Source organism: Salvelinus sp. IW2-2015, linkage group LG31, assembly GCF_002910315.2.
Source record: "Salvelinus sp. IW2-2015 linkage group LG31, ASM291031v2, whole genome shotgun sequence".
Lineage (NCBI taxonomy): Eukaryota > Metazoa > Chordata > Actinopteri > Salmoniformes > Salmonidae > Salvelinus > Salvelinus sp. IW2-2015.
This window is the reverse complement of record NC_036870.1, coordinates 12265902-12286574: the sequence shown is the minus strand read 5'-3', so window position 1 is coordinate 12286574 and position 20673 is coordinate 12265902. Positions and strand designations below refer to the sequence as shown.

At 43.5% G+C, this 20673-nt stretch overlaps 1 protein-coding gene across 2 annotated transcripts in view; it reads right to left on the bottom strand.

Moving 5' to 3' along the window:
• Positions 1–20673, bottom strand: part of syt11a (synaptotagmin XIa) — a 32611-nt gene that overhangs the window by 9903 nt on the left and 2035 nt on the right. Inside the window, exons 2-4 of one of the 2 annotated variants that reach the window (XM_023976220.2) lie at positions 4625–5355; positions 4011–4238; positions 481–601 (exon numbers count right to left, since the gene is read on the bottom strand). In XM_023976220.2, the coding sequence (XP_023831988.1) occupies positions 481–601; positions 4011–4238; positions 4625–5355 (1080 nt within the window). The remainder of the gene's footprint in view (positions 1–480; positions 602–4010; positions 4239–4624; positions 5356–20673) is intronic. The other variant, XM_023976221.2, reaches the window with a different exon arrangement.

The window sequence follows — 20673 nt, the reverse complement described above, 5'->3', positions numbered from 1 at the left end:
CTTGGAAAATTCCAGAAAATTATGTCATGGATTTAGAAGCTTCTGATAGGCTAATTGACATCAATTGAGTCAATTGGAGTGTACTTGTGGATGTATTTCAAGGCCTACCTTCAAACTCAGTGCCTCTTTGCTTGACATCATGGGAAAATCAAAAGAAATCAGCCAAGACCTCAGAAATAAATTGAGACCTCCACAAGTTGGCTCATCCTTGGGAGCAATTTCCAAACGCCTGAAGGTACCGCGTTCATCTGTACAAACAATAGTACGCAAGTATAAACACCATGGGACCACGCAGCCATCATACCGCTCAGGAAGGAGACGCGTTCTGTCTCCTAGAGATGAACGTACTTTGGTGCGAAAAGTGTAAATCAATCCCAGAATAACAGCAAAGGACCTTGTGAAGATGCTGGAGGAAACAGGTACAAAAGTATCTACTCCACTGTGTGTGTGTGTGTGTGTGTGTGTGTGTGTGTGACTTACTGCCTGACAGGCCAGTGATGTCCATCCTGGGCAGGTGTTTGGCCTTCAGCACCACCACATTGAGCCTGTGAGTGACAGGCTGGTAGGACAAAGACACCAGCAGCTCCCCACGGCTCACACACTGCAGAGAGAACGCAGGGTTAGAATGTAGATACACACTGCGGGGAGAAAACCTAGTTAGAACACACAAAGTACACATACAGTACACTCATACACACAAAACCTGCCTTGCACACAAATAGGGCAGACATTATACGTCCATAACCCACTACCCACTTCATACACCATAGATAAATTCCGTTAAAGTAATATACTGTATGTAGACCTGCGGCTTTCCATGTCTTTCTGTTCATCTCGCTCTCCGTTTTACTCTCTTTCTCGTGAATTCCTATATACTACACCTAGGTGTCACTATGGCAACGCACTGTGGGAGGCGGCCCAAGGCTGAGCTTGAACTTAAAAAAAGAAGAACTAGAGAATTACCCGGGCCGGGACGTACGCGCGTGTGTGTTGGCATGCGTGCGTGTGCAAATCCGCTACCATCTGCACTGGGATCTGCATGCAAAGTATGACGTAAATAGATAGCCTCCTAATTTTCTCTAGTACAGTGCATCTGTAGCTTTTTCATTAACGAGCAGGACTTAACACCACATCTCATTTAGAATCCCCATTAGGGGAACTCTGCTCTGAGAAAGACTAGTCTATAAAAATAGTCTMAAACCACTGCAGTCTGTACACAACCATTTGTAGTGTACAATACTTCAGTTCCCTAACACTGTACTCCTTTTGACTATATTCTGAAGTACTCATGTAGTAAATGGTACATTTCATACTTAAAAGCACCTTTTGTGTATATAAATGAACATGCCATAGACTCACTGCGGAGTGAAATGCAGAAAATGACCCACCATTTTTAGCGTTGCTTAGTTCCCTGGCAATTTAATCTTTCAAAAATATTTTCTCTAACGTACAATGCAAATGGTACATTTGTCATACTTTCAAGCATTTCTCATACTTTTTATTATATGAATGAACATACCATAAACTCAGTTTGCGCTTGGTTTATTTCTTTAAGTCTCCTATGGCATCATTAGTCAAGATGGGCTGAGAGAAAAATCCTAACAGCGCTAGGAGCTAGTGCTGCCATATAAACCAACGTGACATTTTGYACGCCTTGGGCTGAACGGGAGTTTTGATGCGTTTTAGCGCTCCTGTAGTATGGTGGAGAATCACAATGCTCAAAAMATACCTTTTTATGTTCTAAACGGGTAATAGCTTTTTTTGAACAACCACTAAGTGTGTGAGCTACCGCTGTCGTAATGAGTGTGACGTCTTTWCTGCTCCCCACTTCAATAATTTAAGCTTCCCCCTCCACTTAAGTCCCCCTCCCCGATAAAAGTTTCATGGACGTCTCCTCTGGACTTATGGTCCAGCCACACTCCTTTTTATCGCAGCGCCATCTCGCTTTCTCTCCGTTCAATAACGCCCTTCTCTCTAATTCGTCCCCTACTACTGTATCATCCATCTCTCTCTTTCTCGTGTACTCAGTCTTTTTTCCTTCTTCATTTGTTCAGCAGCATCACACTCTTTCTCCTCTTCATCAGTAGACACCCATGTCTCTCTTTTCCATTTACTCAAACTAATCTGTCTCTCCCTCTCCTATTTATGTCTTGTTCCTTRTCTCTCTCTCTCTCTCCACTGGAAGATCGATTCCCTCTCGTCTCTAAACCGCTTCAGGCTGCAGTAAAATGGGAGGGAATTCAATTTAAGGCCCTCTTCTGAACGAAGGAGTAAAGAGATAAGGAGGAGAGAGAGAGATGGAAGGAGAGGAAGAAAGGGAGAGAGGGGGTAGAGAGAGACAGATAACAGAGAGGAAGATGAGAGACAGGGAGGGAAAGAGAGAGGAAATGGTAGAAGAATGTACTGATAAATCTCTATAGGAGGCAGAGAGAGAGAGGGATGTGAAATAGTGTGACTGCATGGAGATGAAATTGAGAATGTTGGAGTGGGTGTATGTGTATATGGGAGGAAGGTATTATGCATGTGTGTATACATATCTGTACTGCCTCGCTTGACAGGCTTACATTGGCACTGGGAATGATACTTATGCATGTAATGTGTTTACACATGTGGTCGTGTGGGCATGACTGTGCACGTGTGTGTGTGTGTCTGCTACTGTCTTCGAAGAGTGGAAAAGAAACAGGTTGTGTGTGCTGAATGAGTCTCTGTGTGTGTGTGTGTGTGTGTGTGTTGTGTGTGTGTGTGTGTGTGTGTGTGTGTGTGTGTGGTATGCATTCAGGTTCCTCTGTAATCTTTTCTCAGTGCAGATTGTGTTGTGCGGAGGTCTCTTCTCAGTCCTCTCCTCTCTGCGCTAAGTGTGGGGCTCTTTCTTGTCAATGGGAGTAGCCTACCCCTCTATTTCTCTTTCTCTCTCCATTACCCTCTCTTCTCTTCCATTGCCTCTCCCTCGTCTCCATCTTTCTGCTCTGTCTAAACCCCCCTCTCCCCCCCCCCTCTCTCTCATATCTCGGTCTCCCCCCCTCTCTCTCTCTCAATCCTCGGTTTCCTCCCCCTCTCTCCTCATATCCGTCTCCCCCCCCTCTCTCTCCCTCCCCCTCTCTCTCCCCCTCTCTTCGCTCTCTCTCTCCCCCCCCTCTCTGCTCCCTCCTTCCCCTCGCTCCCTCCTTCCCCTCTCGCCTCCCTACCCTCTCCCTTTCCCCTCTCTCTCCCTACCCTCTCCCTTTCCCCTCTCTTCCTCCCTTTTCCCCTCTCTCCCCCTTTCCTCCTCCTTTCCCCTCTCTCCTCTCCCTTTCCCTCTCTCTCTCCTTTCCCCTCTCTCTCTCTCCCTTTCCCTCTCTCTCTCCCTTTCCCTCTCTCTCTCCCTTTCCCCTCTCTCTGTCAGTTAGGGACCATGGTGTATATGATGTGGGGATGAAGGCTTTTGTTTCGCGGTGGCCGACTCTAATGGATGTCTTCCTACAGTCAGAGATAAGACCGGCTTCTCTCAGCTTTTATGGGCCTAATGGGCCTCCAGTCAACACACACGTTGCAGCTGCATGTGTGTATGTGGAATTGTTTGTGAGACATCTGCAATAACTAAAAAGCAAACAGCCAGGATTGGTTAATATATTATTTATACCATTTCATCATTCATATTGAAATCTGTAGACATTTATTTTGCAAATGTATCGCCTTTCTGCCAACTTTTCTTCCTCTCTCTCATTATCCCCCCCTCTTCATCTCTAGTGTTGCTGGCCATAAAAGCCCCTCAAACTGTTCACTTCTCCATCCTTCTCTCCCTCCTTACCATTCCAACTCCTCCCTCTACCTCAAATTCTGTCTACTCATCTCTCTATGAATTGCCTCTCTTTTACCACACCCCATTCCCCTTTCCCCTTTTCACCCGGCCTCATTCTAGAGTGAGTCTCTCCCTCATTCTAAGTCTCTCTCTCTCTCTCTCTCTCTCTTCTACAAAAGGTAATAAATACAAGTAATTCCTTCTCTCCTCCCTCCATCCTTTCCTTCCTCACCTGGATGTGTCTCTTGCTGATCTGTTGGGTGATGTGAACTCGTCCCGTGCTGGGGTCCACCCCGGCCAGAGGCACTGCCGCCTCCCCGATGACATCATCACGGGCGAAGCGGTCAAAGCTGAGCACCAGGAAGTGCAGTGTGAGGTCGGGCAGTGTGCTGTAGGCCACGCCGTAGAACGTAAACGTCTCGTCAAACACTGGCTCCAGGGTCTTCCTCAGGACGCGGGTCTGCAGAGCAATTGGTCATATTTCAGTCTGGTTGCTATTGTGACAATAGCATTTAAACAGTTACACTTACAGTAACAGTTACACTTGCAGTAACACTTAAACAGTTAGTGACAAAACTCTTTTARAATACAAAATGAGAGGGATAATGCAYGGGTCTTCAAACTTTTCTTGCCCAGGGCCCCAATCATGTTTGCATACTAAAAAAATAAAAAATAATGTTCTTATTTTTATCTAATTCTGTAATAATGAAAATTCTAATAATTCAATAATAAAAGTARTAGGCTAATTGGGACCGCAACCCCAAATACCTAAACCGCAAACCCAACAAAGCAAATCAAGGATCAACCCTGTAGGTAGGAAGAAACCTCCAGAGGAACCAGACTCACCTTGACCCGATGCTTCTTTTCTGGCAGTATTGTCATCTTCACGTAGGGGTCCGAGCTACCCGCCTGCTCGTCCACGGCCGGCAGACCCTGGGCGCCAACAATGGTCACKACCAGCGCCTTCTTGGGGAAGTTGTAGTCCACGGACAGGCTGAGGGTGCCTAGGGCAGCGTGCGGCGTGGTGGTGCCCTCCCCCTGGCACGGGGTAAAGGGCGAGGCTGTCTTGCTGGCATCACAGCTACTGCTACTGCTGTTACCTCCGGAGCTGCTCTCCAGGCAGCAGTAGTCGGCTCGGATGGGCAGCGCCCGCTCTAGCCTGGGCTGTTCAGCAGGAGGCAGCAGGTGGCTCATCTGCAGGTGGGTGGAGCCGTTGAGCAGGCCAGTTTCTGGGTCAGCGTCTACCAGCATCACCCTTCCTCCCCCTCTTCCTCGCTCGCCATTACGACCCCACTCGACGCCGGATCCGCCGCCATTTCGCGAGGAGCCCGGGCGTCGACCCACGCGGACGATCTTCTTGTTACTGAGTGTCTCCGGGTAGATGCTGATTCCCTTGAGCATGTGGATAAACTTGTAGGGCGGGTCCACGGCCGGGTCGCAGGGTCCCGATTGGAGCTTGTAGCTGCCTATCATCTGACGGTACCGACGCTGGCAGCAGGTCCAGAGGAAGACTGCCACCGTGACCGAGACCACCAGGACCCCGGCGCCCAGGAAGCCGGCCAGCACCGGGGACACCTCTGAGAGGGGCGAGGAGGGGAATGAGGGACAGGGAGAGAGCATGGAAATCTTATTCATTTTATTAGAAAATTTCCTTTCCATCGTTATTCACCTCATTCCTTCAATACTGATGGGTTGAAAGCCTTACTAACAGGTAGATTATGCCTTCTAAAAACTGCCTTCAACAAACAAATGAAGAACACGTGCGGAATGAAAACACATAATGAAACAGAAGGTTGTATTCCATCAAAAAGCATAATTCCCTGCCTAAAGTGAGAAGATGAAAGGCTGTCAAAAATATGTGCTAAAAAGCAGGAAAACTGGTTAACCTTGTAAAATGGATGGACTTGGTCAAAGTATTTCAAATCTTTTCCCTGTTCACGTTTCTTGGGGCCTTGCCACATACAGTCAGTCAGATGAGGAAGTTGAAGTTACTGTAATCCTATTGCAACGGCTTATACTATGTTCTACACTATGTTCTACACCATGTTCTACCCGGCGCGTTTTGGAAAACACACAACACCACTGACCTACATTTGGACTAAGCATGTGACCCAGTTTAAAAAGTGACTGACAGCTGTGGCACCAGCCTGGATCTAAGCTTCGGCTGGCACTTTATTTGACAGTACACATTTAACTGGTATTCAAAATCAAATCAAATTTTATTTGGCACATGCGCCGAAATGCTTACTTACAAGCCCTAAACCAACAATGCAGTTTTAAGAAAAATAAGTGTTAAGAAAATATTTACTAAATAAACCAAAGTAAAAAATAAAAGAGGAACAATAAAATAACAATAACGAGGCTTTATACAGGGGGTACTGGTACCAAGTCAATGTGTGGGGGTACAGGTTAGTCAAGGTAATTGACGTAATATGTACATGTAGGCAGAGGTAGTGACTATGCATAGATAATAAACAGAGAGTAGGGGGGGGGGGMTCAATGYAAATAGTCCAGGTAGCCATTTGATTAGCTGTTCAGAAGTCTTATGGCTTGGGGGTAGAAGCTGTTATTCTTAACAAGAAGCCTTTTGGACCTAGACTTGGAGCTCCGTACCGCTTGCCATGCGGTAGCAGAGAGAATAGTCAATGACTACGGTGGCTGGAGTCTTTGGCAATTTTTAGGACCTTCCTCTGACACCGCCTGGTATATAGGTCCTGGATGGCAGGAAGCTTGGTCCCAGTGATGTACTGGGCCATACGCACTACAGTCAGTAGCGCCTTGAGGGCAGAGGCCGAGCAGTTGCCATACCTTAAATAGTGGTGCGAAATAAAGTGCTAACTAGTTCTGAGGTGTGGCTATGGATGTGAGGAGAAAGGTGAGGTTAAGGACACAGGGGGAGAKCTTCTCTGAAAATATAATTTTTAAGAGATGGATAGATAAGAGCAACAAACATGWGTGATGGAATATTTGGTATTCTGATAAAGGAAAACTATTCTATGGCATTTCTATATTAACTATAGTAAATTAACATAAGCGGTGCAATATGTTAGCTAGTTATAAACACAATCAGTGAATTTAAGGGTCAAATTATTAATGAACAGTGCATAGCATTGTGTATTGTGAGTCACTGAAAATGAGTAACAGAAATATAGTTGGATTGATGTTGATATAGACACTGAAACCAGTCAGGGAACGCTTCACTGTGTAGAATATTAAGCACGACAAGGTATTATATTAGGAACAAATCTGAATAAAGTATTCCATTACTGTGGCCATGTTCTTGCATGGAGAAAAAAAAGAGTATGTTGATCTCTATGATGTACAGTGCAGAGTACTCTTTACTGTTTGACTGTCCATTCAGGTTCAATATTGGTGTCTGTAGACTGTATGTGACAAACTTGAAAACACTCATTGTAGTAGAAGTACAGTGCATTCGAAAAGTGTTCAGACCTCTTTACTTTTTCCACATTTTGTTACGTTACAGCCTTATTCGAAAATTGATTAAATAATTCCCCCCCCCCTCAAAAACAGGTTTAGACATTTTTGCTAATTTATTAAAAGTAAAAAAATGAAATGACATTTATATAAGTATTCAGACCCTTTACTCAGTACTTTGTTAWAGCACCTTTGGCAGCGATTACAGCCTCCAGTCTTCTTAGCTGTGACGCTACAAGCTTGTATTTACAGGTACAGGTGCATCAAAGCTGTAATCTATCAAAACATCTATCTCAAGACCATCAGACTGATAAACAGCAATCACTAACTCAGAGGCTGCTGCCTACATTGAGACCCAATAACTGGCCACTAAATGGGTCACTAGTCCCTTTATACAACGCCACTCTAAATAATGCCACTTTATTAATGTTTACATATCTTACATTACTCATATCACATGTATATACTGTATTTTATATATATTTGCCTATGCCGCTCGGCCATCACTCATCCATATACTTACATGTACATATTCTCATTCACCCCTTTAGATGTGTGTATTAGGTAGCTGTTGGGGATTGTTAGATTACTTGTTAAATATTACTGCACTGTCGGAACTAGAAGCACAAGCACTTCGCTACACTTGCATTAACATCTGCTAACCATGTGTATGTGACAAATCAAATTTGATTTGATTTACTTGGGGAGTTTCTCCAGTTCTTCTCTGTAGATCCTCTCAAGCTCTGTCACGTTGGATGGAGAGCATTGCTGCACAGCTGTTTTCAGGTCTCTCAAGAGGTTCAAGTCCGGGCTCTGGCTGGGCCACTCAAGGACATTGAGACTTGTCCCGAAGCCACTCCTGCGTTGTCTTGGCTGTGTGCTTAGGGTTGTTGTCCTGTTGGAAGGTGAACCCAGTCTGAGGTCCTGAGCACCCTGAAGCAGGTTTTCATCAAGGATCTCTATGTACTTTGCTCAGTTCATCTTTCCCTCGATCCAGACTAGTCTCCCAGTCTATGCCGCTGAAAAACATCCCAACAGCATGATGCTGCCACCACCATGCTTCACCGTAGGGATGGTGCCAGGTTTCCTCCAGACGTGATGCTTGGCATTCAGGCCAAAGAGTTCAGTCTTCATTTCATCAGACCAGAGAATCTTGTTTCTCATGGTCCGAGTGTCCTTTTGGTGCCTTTTGGCAAACTCCAAGCAGGCTGTCATGCTACTTTTACTGAGGAGTGGCTTCCATCTGACCACTCTACCATAAAGGCCTGATTGGCAGAGTGCTGCAGAGATGGTTGTCCTTCTGGAAGGTTCTCCCGTCTCCACAGAGGAACTATGGAGCTCTATCAGAGCGACCTCCTTGACCAAGGCCCTTCTCTCTCCTGATTGCTCAGTTTGGTCGGACAGCCAGCTCTAGGAASAGTCTTGGTGGTTCCAAACTTCTTCCATTTAAGGAGGCCACTGCGTTCTTGGGGACTTTCAATGCCGCAGAAAGTTTTTGGCACCCTTCCCCAGATCTGTGCCTCGACACAATCCTGTCTCGGAGCTCTACGGACAATTCCTTCGACCTCATAGCTTGGTTTTTGTTCTGACATGCACTCGGTCACTGTGGACCTTATATATAGACAGGTGTGCCTTCCCAAATAATGTCCATATCAATTGAATTACCACAGGTGGACTCCAATCAGGTTGTAGAAACATCTCAAGGATGATCAATGGAAACAGGATGCACCTGAGTCAATTCAGAGTCTCATAGCAAAGGGTCTGAATACTTATGTAAATAAGGTATTACTGTTTTGAACTTTTAATGCATTTGCAAAAAAATCAAAAAATGTTTTTTCTCTTTGGTCATTATGGACTATTGTGTGTAGATTTCCTCTGTTTTTATTTAATCCATTTTTAGAATAAGGCAGTAACGTAACAAAATGTGAGAAAAAGTCAAGGGTCTGAATATTTCCGAATGTACTGTGGTACTTCATCACTCAACAGTGGCGGTTCTAGACCATTTCAACTTGGGTGGGGGGGCAAGCTGGGCCAGTTGTACTGTTAGAGGGGCCAGTACAGACGTTATTGTTGTCATCGTTTTCTTCACTGCATTGCATTGCAGGCAAAGACCATCGTTTCATCGCAATCAATTCATCGTTGCCACTGTCTAATAACGGATGTAAAAAATGTGTTATGTACAAATTATTTCATACTCCACATTTAGGGGGGCCACAAGGGGGTCCAAAATTGTTGTCACAGGGGCACTGCCCCCCCCCCCCCAGAACCGCCACTCAAGACCCTCTGAACCCTGTTGTTTTGACAGCCATTTTGATGTTACAAAACACAACTGTATTGGTCACAACATCTATGGCGGCATTTCCTTCAAAACCTCTTTGTAAGTCATCTATTAGAATGGGGCAATACTTAGTGTTGTTCTGGCTCAGGCAAGTCTTGCTTACGTTTTTACTTACAATCTCTTCAGTACTGACTCAATCTCTGAGTAACCTGAGCGAGATCGCCTCTTCACCAACCCTGTAGTCACAAACATGCACACACACTGTAGTCGGTGTTGTAAAGAGTCCAAAGACTAACCTGAGTGAGAGCAATACCTTCTTGGTCCCGTGTGGSTCAGTTGGTAGAGCATGGTGCTTGCAATGCCAAGGTTGTGGGTACGATTCCCATGGGGGACCAGTACAAAAAAAACTAGTTTGAAAATGTTTGTACTCGCTACTGTAATAGTTTCATGTTCAAATGTTCAAAGGGACCGATTGACAGAGGCACAATGCCTATCTTTGAGTAAGTAGTGGGTTTTCTGTCTTGTTGCCAATGTTTAAACTACAGTGGGAATAAAAAGTATGTGAACCCTTTGGAATTACCTGGATTTCTGCATAAATTGGTCATAACATTTGATCTGATCTTCATCTAAGTCACAACAATAGACACAGTCTGCTTAAACAAATAACACAAACAATTATAATTTGTCATGTCTTTATTGAACACACGGTGTAAACATTCACATTGCAGGTTGGAAAAAGTACAGTTGAAGTCYGAAGTTTACATACACTTYGGTTGGAGTCATTAYAACTCGTTTTTCAACCACTCCACACATTTCTTGTTAACAAACTATAGTTTTGGCAAGTCGGTTAGGACATCTGTGTGCATGACACGAGTAATTTTCCCAACAATTGTTYACAAACAGATTATTTCACTTAATTACAATTCTAGTGGGTCAGAAGTGTACATACACTAAATTAAACAGCTTGTAAAATTCCAGAAAATTATGTCATGGCTTTAGAAGCTTCTGATAGGCTAATTCACATCATTTCAGTCAATTGGAGGTGTACCTGTGGATGTATTTCCAGGCCTACCTTCAAACTCAGTGCCTCTTTGCTTGACATCATGGTAAAAGAAATCAATCAATCAAGACCTCAGAAAAAAACATTGTAGACCTCTACAAGTCTGGTTGGGAGCAATTTCCAAACGCCTGAAGGTACCACGTTCATCTGTACAAACAATAATATGCAAGTATAAACACCATGGGACCACGCCGCCGTCATACCACTCAGGAAGGAGACACCTTCTGTCCCCTAGAGATGAACGTACTTAGGTGCGAAAAGTGCAAATCAATCCCTGAACAACAGCAAAGGACCTTGTGAAGATGCTGGAGGAAACAGGTACAAACGTATCTATATCCACAGTAAAACGAGTCCTATATCAACATAACCTGAAAGGCRGCTCAGCAAAGAAGAAGCCACTGCTCAAAAACCGCCATAAAAAAGCCAGACTACGGTTTGCAACTGCAAATGGTGACTGGTGCACTTCACAAAATAGATGGCATCATGAGGAAGGAACATTATGTGGATATATTGAAGCAACATCTCAAGACATCAGTCAAGAAGTTAAAGCTTGGTTGCAAATGGCTCTTCCAAATGGACAATGACCCCAAGCATACTTCCAAAGTTGTGGCAAAATGGCTTAAGGACAACAAAGTCAAGGTATTGGAGTGGTCATCAAAGTCCTGACCTCAATCCTATAAAAAAAAWGTGGGCAGAACTGAAAAAGCYTGTGCGAGCAAGGAGGCCTACAAACATGACTCAGTTACACCAGCTCTGTCAGGAGGAATGGGCCAAAATTCACCCAACTTATTGTGGGAAGCTTGTGGAAGGCTACCCGAAACYTTTGACCCAAGTTAAACAATTTAAAGGCAATGCTACCAAATACTAATTGAGTGTATGTAAACTTCTGACCCACTGGGAATGCGACGAAAGAATTAAAAGCTGAAATAAATTATTCTCTCTACTATTATTCTGACATTTCACATTCTTAAAACAAAGTGGTGATCCTAACTGACCTAAGACAGGGAATTTTTACTAGGATTAAATGTCAGGAATTGTGAAAAACTGAGTTTAAATGTATTTGGCTAAGGTGTATGTAAACTTTCGACTTCAACTGATGTGAACCCTTGGATTTAATAACAGGTTGACCCTCTTTTGGCAGCAATAACCTCAACCAAATGTTTTCTGTAGTTGTGGATTAGACCTGCACAATGGTCAGGAGGAATTTTGGACCATTCCACTTTACAAAACGGTTTCAGTTCCACAATATTCTTGGGATGAAACAGTATCTCAATCGGGTTGAGGTCAGGACTGACTGGGCCACTCCATTTTCTTCTGTTCAAGCAATTGTTGTTGACTTACTTCTGTCTTTTAGGTTGTTATCCTGTTGCATCACCTAACTTCTGRTGAGCTTCAATTGGTGGACAGATAGCCTTACATTCTCCTGGAAAATGTCTTGATAAACTGGGGAATTCATTTTTCTGTCGATGAAAGCAAGCTGTCTTTGTCAGGCTGCCTGAGGCAGCAAAGCAGCCCCTACCCATGATTCTTCCTCCACCATAGTTTACAGTTGAGATGAGGTTTTGATGTTGGTGTGCTGTGCCTTTTTTTTCTCCACACAAAGTGTTGTGTGTTCCATCCAAACAACCCAACTTCAGTTTCATCTGTCCACAGAATATTTTGTCAGTAGCGCTGTGGAACATCCAGGTGCACTTTTTCAAACTTTAGAATTGCAGCAATGTTTTWTTTGGACCGCAGTGGCTTCTTCCATGGTGTCCTCCCATGAACACCATTCTTGTTTATTGTTTTCCGTATTGTAGACTTGTCGACAGAAATGTTAGCATCTTCCAATGATTTCTGTAAGTCTCTAGCTGACACTAGGATTCTTCTTAACCTCATTGAGCATTCTGCGCTGTGCTCTTGCAGTCATCTTTGCAGGACAGCCACTCCTAGGGAGTGTTTTATACATTTTACCTTATTTAACTAGGCAAGTCAGTTAAGAACAAAWTCTTATTTTCAATGATGGCCTAGGAACAGTGGGTTAACTACCCTGTAGCAACAGTGCTGAAATTTCTCAATTTATAGACAATTTGTCTTACCGGYCTGACTTTTAGAGATACTTTTGTAACCCTTTCCAGCTTTATGCAAGGCAACAATTCTTCATCTTAGGTCTTCTGAGATCTCTTMTGTTCGAGGCATGGTTCACATCAGGCAATGCTTCTTGTGAATAGCAAACTCACATTTTGTGAGTGTTTTATATGGGGCAGGGCAGCTGTAACCAAAATCTCCAATCTCGTCTCATTGATTGGACTCCAGGTTAGCTGACTCCTGACTCCAATTAGCTTTTCCAGAAGTCATTAGCCTACAGTAGGAGTTCATATACTTTCCCCAACCTACACTCTGAATGRTTAAATGATGTACTCAATATAGACAAGAGAAATACAATAATTTGTGTGTTATTAGTTTAAGCACACTGAGTTTGTCTYTTGTTGTCAAATGTATGCAGAAATCCAGTAAATTCCAAAGGGTTCACATACTTTTTCTTGCCACTGTATGTCTGTATTGTTACTTTGTGTGTATGTTTACTACCATGGAAACMTGGTTTTTATTTAGTCTTTGCTCCACTCTCGTCTCTCTCTTGCATAACACTCATCTCCCTTTCCCTCACTTCTATCCATATCTTGTTCTTTCTCTCTGTCTCTCTCTCTAGGTGGCCCATGTCATGGGTCGCCCTGGCAACAGCGGGGCCCCTCTCCCATCGAGCTGGTCAGATGGAGCTGATTGGAATTCAGAGTTCGCCCAGGAACCCCAGAGCGGATGAGAACAGGATGTGTGTTCCACCATCTCCACACAAGCAGCCCTTAACCAGACGCCAGCAACCACCGGAGGGTGTGTGTGTGGGGGGATGCCTATTCTGAGAAAGCTTCAGTGTAAAGAGAGGCTGAGAGATGTTTTTGTCAGACATGGCGGCAGAAGTGTGTGTATGCGTATCTGTGTCTGTGCGTGTGCGTGTATGCATGTGTGTGGTTGACAGACACTGCTCTACAGCTGCACTGATCACAGCTATAATGAGGCCTCAAGAGCTTTGGAGAGTTTCTCCTTTTCTCCTGTGAGTTCTATGTAAAACTCCACAGCATCATGGATAATAAGTATAGGAACTACACTATAAACACTTAACATACTGAATGTTCATGCACTTACAAACATTCCTAAAAACACACCCACATAGAGCATTCACAAAAAGCCACTGATGCAGATGCATAAACAAAAATAAATACCCTCAATTATGCATGCCGTTGTCATGGGAAATGTCATGGAAGTTACTTGTCGTTTTTAGTGTAAACCAGGGATCATCAACTAGAGTCAGCCGCTGGACGATTTTATTTCTGGAGCGGATGGTTGGGGGGCCGGAACATAATTACAAATAATTTGTAGACTGCAAATTGACCACAAGAAGCCCAAACATATATAATATTTGACTTAAACATAATCAGATTCACATCTGCATTCTGATAAGCCACCTTCTACAGTTCAAATCTGTGACTGAAGCCCAAACCAACCTCAGTGGTCAGGAATAACTATGCATAGTCACATTTGCTTAAGGTTACCTACCTCTGTTATAAAACAAAGATGACAGAGAGGCCCCAGCTATCGACTACAATAATTCTGCACAAGATTTTCTCTTGGAGGAAAATGGAAGTACAATTATAAATCCTCTTGCTTTACTATAAAAAAAAACAGGTTTCGGCATAGCTGCCTTCATTAGCCTTCATGCACCTTGGCGGAAACTAGTAGCCTGGTAAAACTAGACCTTCACCATTGGAAGCAATAGTGAGTGCAACATTAAGTCTGGTTTGACCAGGCTAGTTCTTGACTGGATGACCCCAGATGTTTGAGCCTGCAGCCAGCCACACCCTGGGCCACCAGTAAGCTGCATGTGCAGGGATTTAGCTTTGTGTTACCAGTCAATATTCATATCCAGCAGTGAAATCTGTTGGAGGGGCTTAGCAACAGTGCAGGAGGTKAAAATTGGGTCAGCAGGCACTTGTCCAGTTGTGTGACAGACAGGAGGCTTTTAAGAGCTTTTGGAAAAACCAAAATGGCCAGAAAATGAAAGTTGCAAACACGGTTACTTGAGGACAGGAAGTGGGTTAGAAATCAAAGGTAGGGGCCTCCCGAGTGGTGCAGTGGTCTAAGACACTGCATCGCAGTGCTAGCTGTGCCACTTGAGATCCTMGGTTCGAGTCCAGGCTCTGTCGCAGCTGACATGGTCGCCAGGTGTACGGTGTTTCCGCCGACACATTGGTGCGGCTGGCTTCCAGGTTAAGTGGGCATTGTGTCAAGAAGCAGTGCGGCTTGGTTGAGTTGTGTTTCGGAGGATGCACGACTCTTGACCTTCGCCTCTCCTGAGTCCGTACGGGAGTTGCAGCGACGAGACAAGACTATAACTACCAACTGGATACCCCGATATTGGGGAGGAGGAAAAAAAGGGGTTAAAGAGAAAAGAAATCAAAAGGTAGCAGGAAGACGAGAGAGAGATGGATAGGCAGGAGAGAAAGGGGAGAGGAAATGGTGAAAGGAAGAGAGAGAGTGAGGAAATGGGGTATGAATGAGCTGCTAACAGAGAGACAAACAGTGAGACAAAGGATCCATAGCTAGGGCCCAGACTGAGAGTCGAGAGCAAGCGTGCCAGACAAACAGACTGTTTGGGACATTTCTGAAGAGTGACTTCCCTGCAGGCCATGGGAATTCAGAACAGCAGGCGCTTGTCTGCATACCTCCTGGCATACCTCACGGGTAAACCATTTAGATTTTTTTTTTGTATCATCAGTTTCTGGCATCCAATTCTGCTTTCCCTTCTCTCTTTCTCCTGATCCACCAAGGACATGTTCTCCCTTTCCCTACTCTATTTTGTCATCTTTCTCTTCCTCTRACTGTATCTCCATAGTGTCTAGCTACCCACACCCACTATCCCCCTCTAGACAAAGACTCGACCCTCCTCTACTCCACTGATCATTGCGACCTCAGTGGGGCTTTAGAATCAGATGATGTCACTTTTTTGGAGGGTCTTTAAAGCACAGCTGAGCAGCTCTTGTTGCCTAGAGGCGTTCCCCCCAGCGAGAGCGAGAGACTGACATTAACCATAAGGTCAAGGTCTAAATTAAATAAACCGTTCAAACCTCAATAGCAATACTGAAGAAAAGGCGAAATCCAGGACTTACAAATAAAACCAACGGTATCAAAAGGAGCACAATGCTTGAAAGAACAAGCGTGTGTGTGTGTGTGTGTGTGTGTGTGTGTGTGTGTGTGTGTGRSTATGCACACGTGTCTGTGCACAAGCAGGGGGCATCCATGATTAATAGACTGCAGTAAATTGTTAATCACGAGCAATGATTCTAATTGTCCGATTCATACGTGAGGAGGAGAATTCGGAAGTGTGGGACCGTGGAGGAATACAGAGGAGTGTGAAGGTAGGGCAGAAAGAGGAGGACGAGGTTATGATGGAGAGAGGAGCGTTGTGGTGTTACAGAAGAGAGGAGGAAATGAGGAGTGTATTATTAAGGATAATGTGTGACGTCTGGGCTTAGACTACCAGAAGAGTAGTAAATGTAACCAGCACTCCARACTCTGAATTSACTCATTCTAACASCTAAATTAATGGGCAGGTAGCAACAACGTAACCACATGCAACATTGGGATTTGCATTAGTATATGCATCAAAAGTCCCAATGCAAAGTGACCTCACTTTTCRATTGTTGGAGTTAATACATAAAACCGATCAGAATTCCTGTCGGAAAATGTTTCCCAGGGTGTGATGTAATATAGAGGAACAGCCTGATCCCTATAATGTAAACTCCAACAGAWWTAACTTCAAATKTATAACTTCAAATTAATCAAAWTTGCCATGACTACTGGTTTCAACAACATTTTCAGCCAACTTACAAGCAAATACTTTGAATTTATTGTTACAACAACTTGCAAAATTGCTAGCCAACTAGTCTGCTAACGTTAGCCATACTACKCTGCTTACGTTAGCACTGAATGAGTCAGTCAGTTGCTATCAACAATTAGCTTACAGCTACATTAAAGTAAACCAACGTTTAGGAAATACATAACGCCATAATATTAGCTACTGTATATGCAGTTATTTTAGCCAGCAAGCTAGCCAGCCAGCTAACGTTAGCTATTTAGCCAACTAGCTAATAGCTTAGACAGCCTAGCCTACCACCACAGTTATAATCAGCAAGCTAGAATCCAACTACTGGAGACCAGCTAGAAAAAAACAAATACAACACAACTAAAACATAACTGCAGATTAAAAGCAAAGAGAGAGCAGAGACTTACAGATTGATGGTTGGGGCCCATCCAATGATAAAACTTTGAAAAGAGTGCAGGTGGAGTTAGCTACCAAAGCGAGGYGGAGGCGAGTGCTTCACCCAGCAGAAATCCAAAATAGATAGATTCTAGATGTCTGTCAACTAGCGTGCTAGCACTAAGCCAAGGTGGAAAAAGTTACAAAACTCCCGTAGCCTATTTCACAGCGAACATGGCAAAAGTTGACAAAACAAAAAGGAGAACAGATGAGGTACTACACAATTAAAGCAAGTAGGTATGATATTCTCTTTCGTTTTGAGCCCATGGCAAGCACCAGAGCCTGCCGTGCTAACAGGTTCCCACTAGAWAACACAGCCACAAAGTCTGTGAGAAGCATGATGTGTAGTCAACATTAGCCAGCTCSAGCTAGCTACAYAGCTAGCATACAAACTCGGTAGCAGAGTAGATCCTCCATATGAGAAATAGTGCATTGCGAGAAATAGTGCATTGTGGATAGTTTAGAAGTTATCTGGAAATAATAAATATGTAATAACCCCAAAACATGATCTGGTTACCTATAAGTTACTAAGTCTTTGACCACACTGTGTTGTTACATTGGTGAGTAAAAARTCATGCTTCCTACCCTTTCGGTGGCAACCCAACCAGGATTTACCACTAACTTCAGGAAAGGTGATGTCAAGGTGCAAGGAAATAATACCTTCCTAAGTAACTCCACTACAAAGAGTTGTGTGTCAAGTATTCTTCAAATAACCCCAAAACTCATAGAAATGTTCTCATAAACACACTCTTTTCCCTCTTACATGTACAACATATGGCACACAGACAAAACACATCTGTAAATGTCCATCTCCCCTACRGCCATCAACACGCTGGGGTAAACCACTGCTGCTCAGCTTCTCACAGGACTGAGCTAATAGACTATCTAAACCCCCTTTCACACAACGTTAGCTTTCTCTGTGTGTGTTTCTTCATCCTGAAATCTCTGTGAATATGAGTGGCACACCTTGTCCCGAGGTGGAGTGTGCTGTATTTCACCACTGGGACAYAAAGGGGCTTGTCACTGACACCAGTCACTATGGCATTAAATCACAAGCTCTGTTCGGCACCGCKACTGCGGCTATGCCGGACACACTGCAGAGAGAAGGGACAGAGAGAGCTGGAGGGAGGGGAGAGGTAGGACTGTGTGTCGGCTCACCCCTCCATCCAGGCTAGACTTCCTCAGTAAGAGATGTAGCCCTGAAGAGACAAAGTAAGTCAATAACATAAGGGTACTAAATAAGGAAAACCTTTTAAGTGACTTATACCATCTTCATAAGACATATAAAGGTGTTTTACATTGCTAATGTTATGACTGTGTCATGTCCTCATCAAGTACATACACTARGGGTCAAAAGTTTAAGAACACCTACTCATTCAAGGGTTTTTCTTTATTTTTACTATTTTCTACATTTTAGAATAATAGTGAAGACATCAAAACTATGAAATAACACATATAGAATCATGTATTAACCAAAAAAAAGTGTTAAACAAATCAAAATATATTTTATATTAGAGATTCTTCCAATAGCCACCCTTTGCCTTGATAACAGCTTTGCACACTCTTGGCAATATGTACATAGCCCATCTGTAAATAGCCCATCCAACTACCTCATCCCCATACTGTATTTATTTATTTAACTTGCTCCTTTGCACCCCAGTATCTCTACTTGCACATTCATCTTCTGCACATCCATCACTCAAGTGTTTAATTGGTATATTGTAATTACTTCGCCACCATGGCCTATTTATTGCCTAATCTCCCTTATCTTACCTCATTTGCACACACTGTATATATACTTTTTTCCTACTGTATCATTGACTGCATGTTTGCTTATTCCGTGTGCAACTCTGTGTTGTTGTATGTGTCGAACTGCTTTGCTTTATCTTGGCCAGGTCGCAGTTGTAAATGAGAGCTTGTTCTCAACTAGCCTACCTGGTTAAATAAAGGTGAAGAAAAAAATGAAAAAAAAAATCTCAACCAGCTTCACCTGGAATGCTTTTCCAAGCAGTCTTGAAGGAGTTCCCACATATGCAGAGCACTCGTTGGCTGCTTTTCTTTCACTCTGCGGTCCGACTCATCCCAAACCATCTCAATTTGGTTGAGGTCGGGGGATTGTGGAGGCAAGGACATCTGATGCAGCCCTCCATCACTCTCCTTCTTGGTAAAAAAGCCATTTTGATCGGTAGTGTATATYCCACAGAAATGTCTACGAAGAAATCCGGAACAACATCCAGAAGTGTCTATAAGCAACAAAGGTCAATCGATCGGCTAAAAGCAACAAAGGTCAAAGGTCAATTGATCGGCTAAGAAGGATATGTACAGAAGATTCAAACTACAAAAACGGATGCTAGGAACTGTGAAGACACTAAATACACTAAGAAACCGAGTTGGTCAGTCGTAGACAATCTCGTCTGGTTTGAATCCTAAAACGACACTCACTTTGATTATTCCAATATTAAGTATGGTGTTCCACAAGGTTCTGTGSTAGCACCTATGCTGTTCTCATCAAATACAACTCTTACACGCAAACCACACCGGACACGCTGCGCGAGTGAGCATTGCAAAAWCAATTTACACATACATGTTATTCAATAATTTCACCCACACCYCTCGCACAAGCGTCATCAGAATCCCCCCCGATCAGTGATCATCAAAATCCCAACGATCAGACATTCAGATCCTCGTTAGGACCATCTCAAGAACACAATAATTTGGCTAAATCTCCAGTAAATTAATAGCAAACAATAAAGTGCCCTACTTCAACAACACCAACTACATCTGACCAATTGTCTGCAGTCCCAAATCATAACTTTACAAAGACGGTCCTTATTTCTAAGCATATACAAATGTATATCACTTTGTCTGACAAGTTTCTAGTACCATGTTAACTTTGAGCAACTATATTTTCCCTTTTTTCAGTAAATTGGTCAGCTATTCAATTATGCAACCGACTTTAAAAAGACTGTCAAAACGAATTGTTTGCCATGATGTTTCCTGTAGAATGGCAAGATATTTTATTAATGTTGATCTGATTGACAGGAGGGGCTAACTTACTTCTCCCCATAGCTCTCTGTCTTAGGTGCAGACTATCCCTCAAATAGCTCCTATTCGGCTACTCCCTGACTCAACAAGTCTTTCTCCCTGCCAGTCCTTCAGGTAACTCCTACGCKATGGTTTTGGATCCAAGATGGCATAACAGTCTGGGGATCTTAAAATATKTGCCCTCTTTTACATCAAAGACTGCCAACCCAGACGCCCACCGTCATCCTGACTATCCCCTCCGTCCACATGCACGCCTTGGATAATAAGTGATGGTGTGTAGTGATGGTTAAGAATAGAGTGGGGTCCAATGGAACACAGTTTCACACRCCAATATCGTTTTCAAACTATATCACGCCGAACTAAACCATACTGTCCTCGCTCGGGTATACGCTGTGAAAGTGACCTCCCCACAGTATTGTTTTTAAACTTTTGTAGTTTTTTGTATGTTATATATAATATATATGGCCATGTTTTCATGAATTTGATGATATGATCTTGAAGCCCATTCAAAACAGTATGGGACTGGATACYGAAGTAAAGCAGAGGGGGTCATCACATTTAATTTGCACATTGTCCTTTCCAGAACAGTTACAGCAACAACCAGGCCAGCTCAGTACAGCTTGTTTTGGCTRAGCTCCGCAGTGTGAGCCCTCAGGTGGGGTAAACTGCAGCTGTCCCCTCCAGCTTTGGCACTGGCCTCAACTCTGAGTCAAAGTCCTGAATCA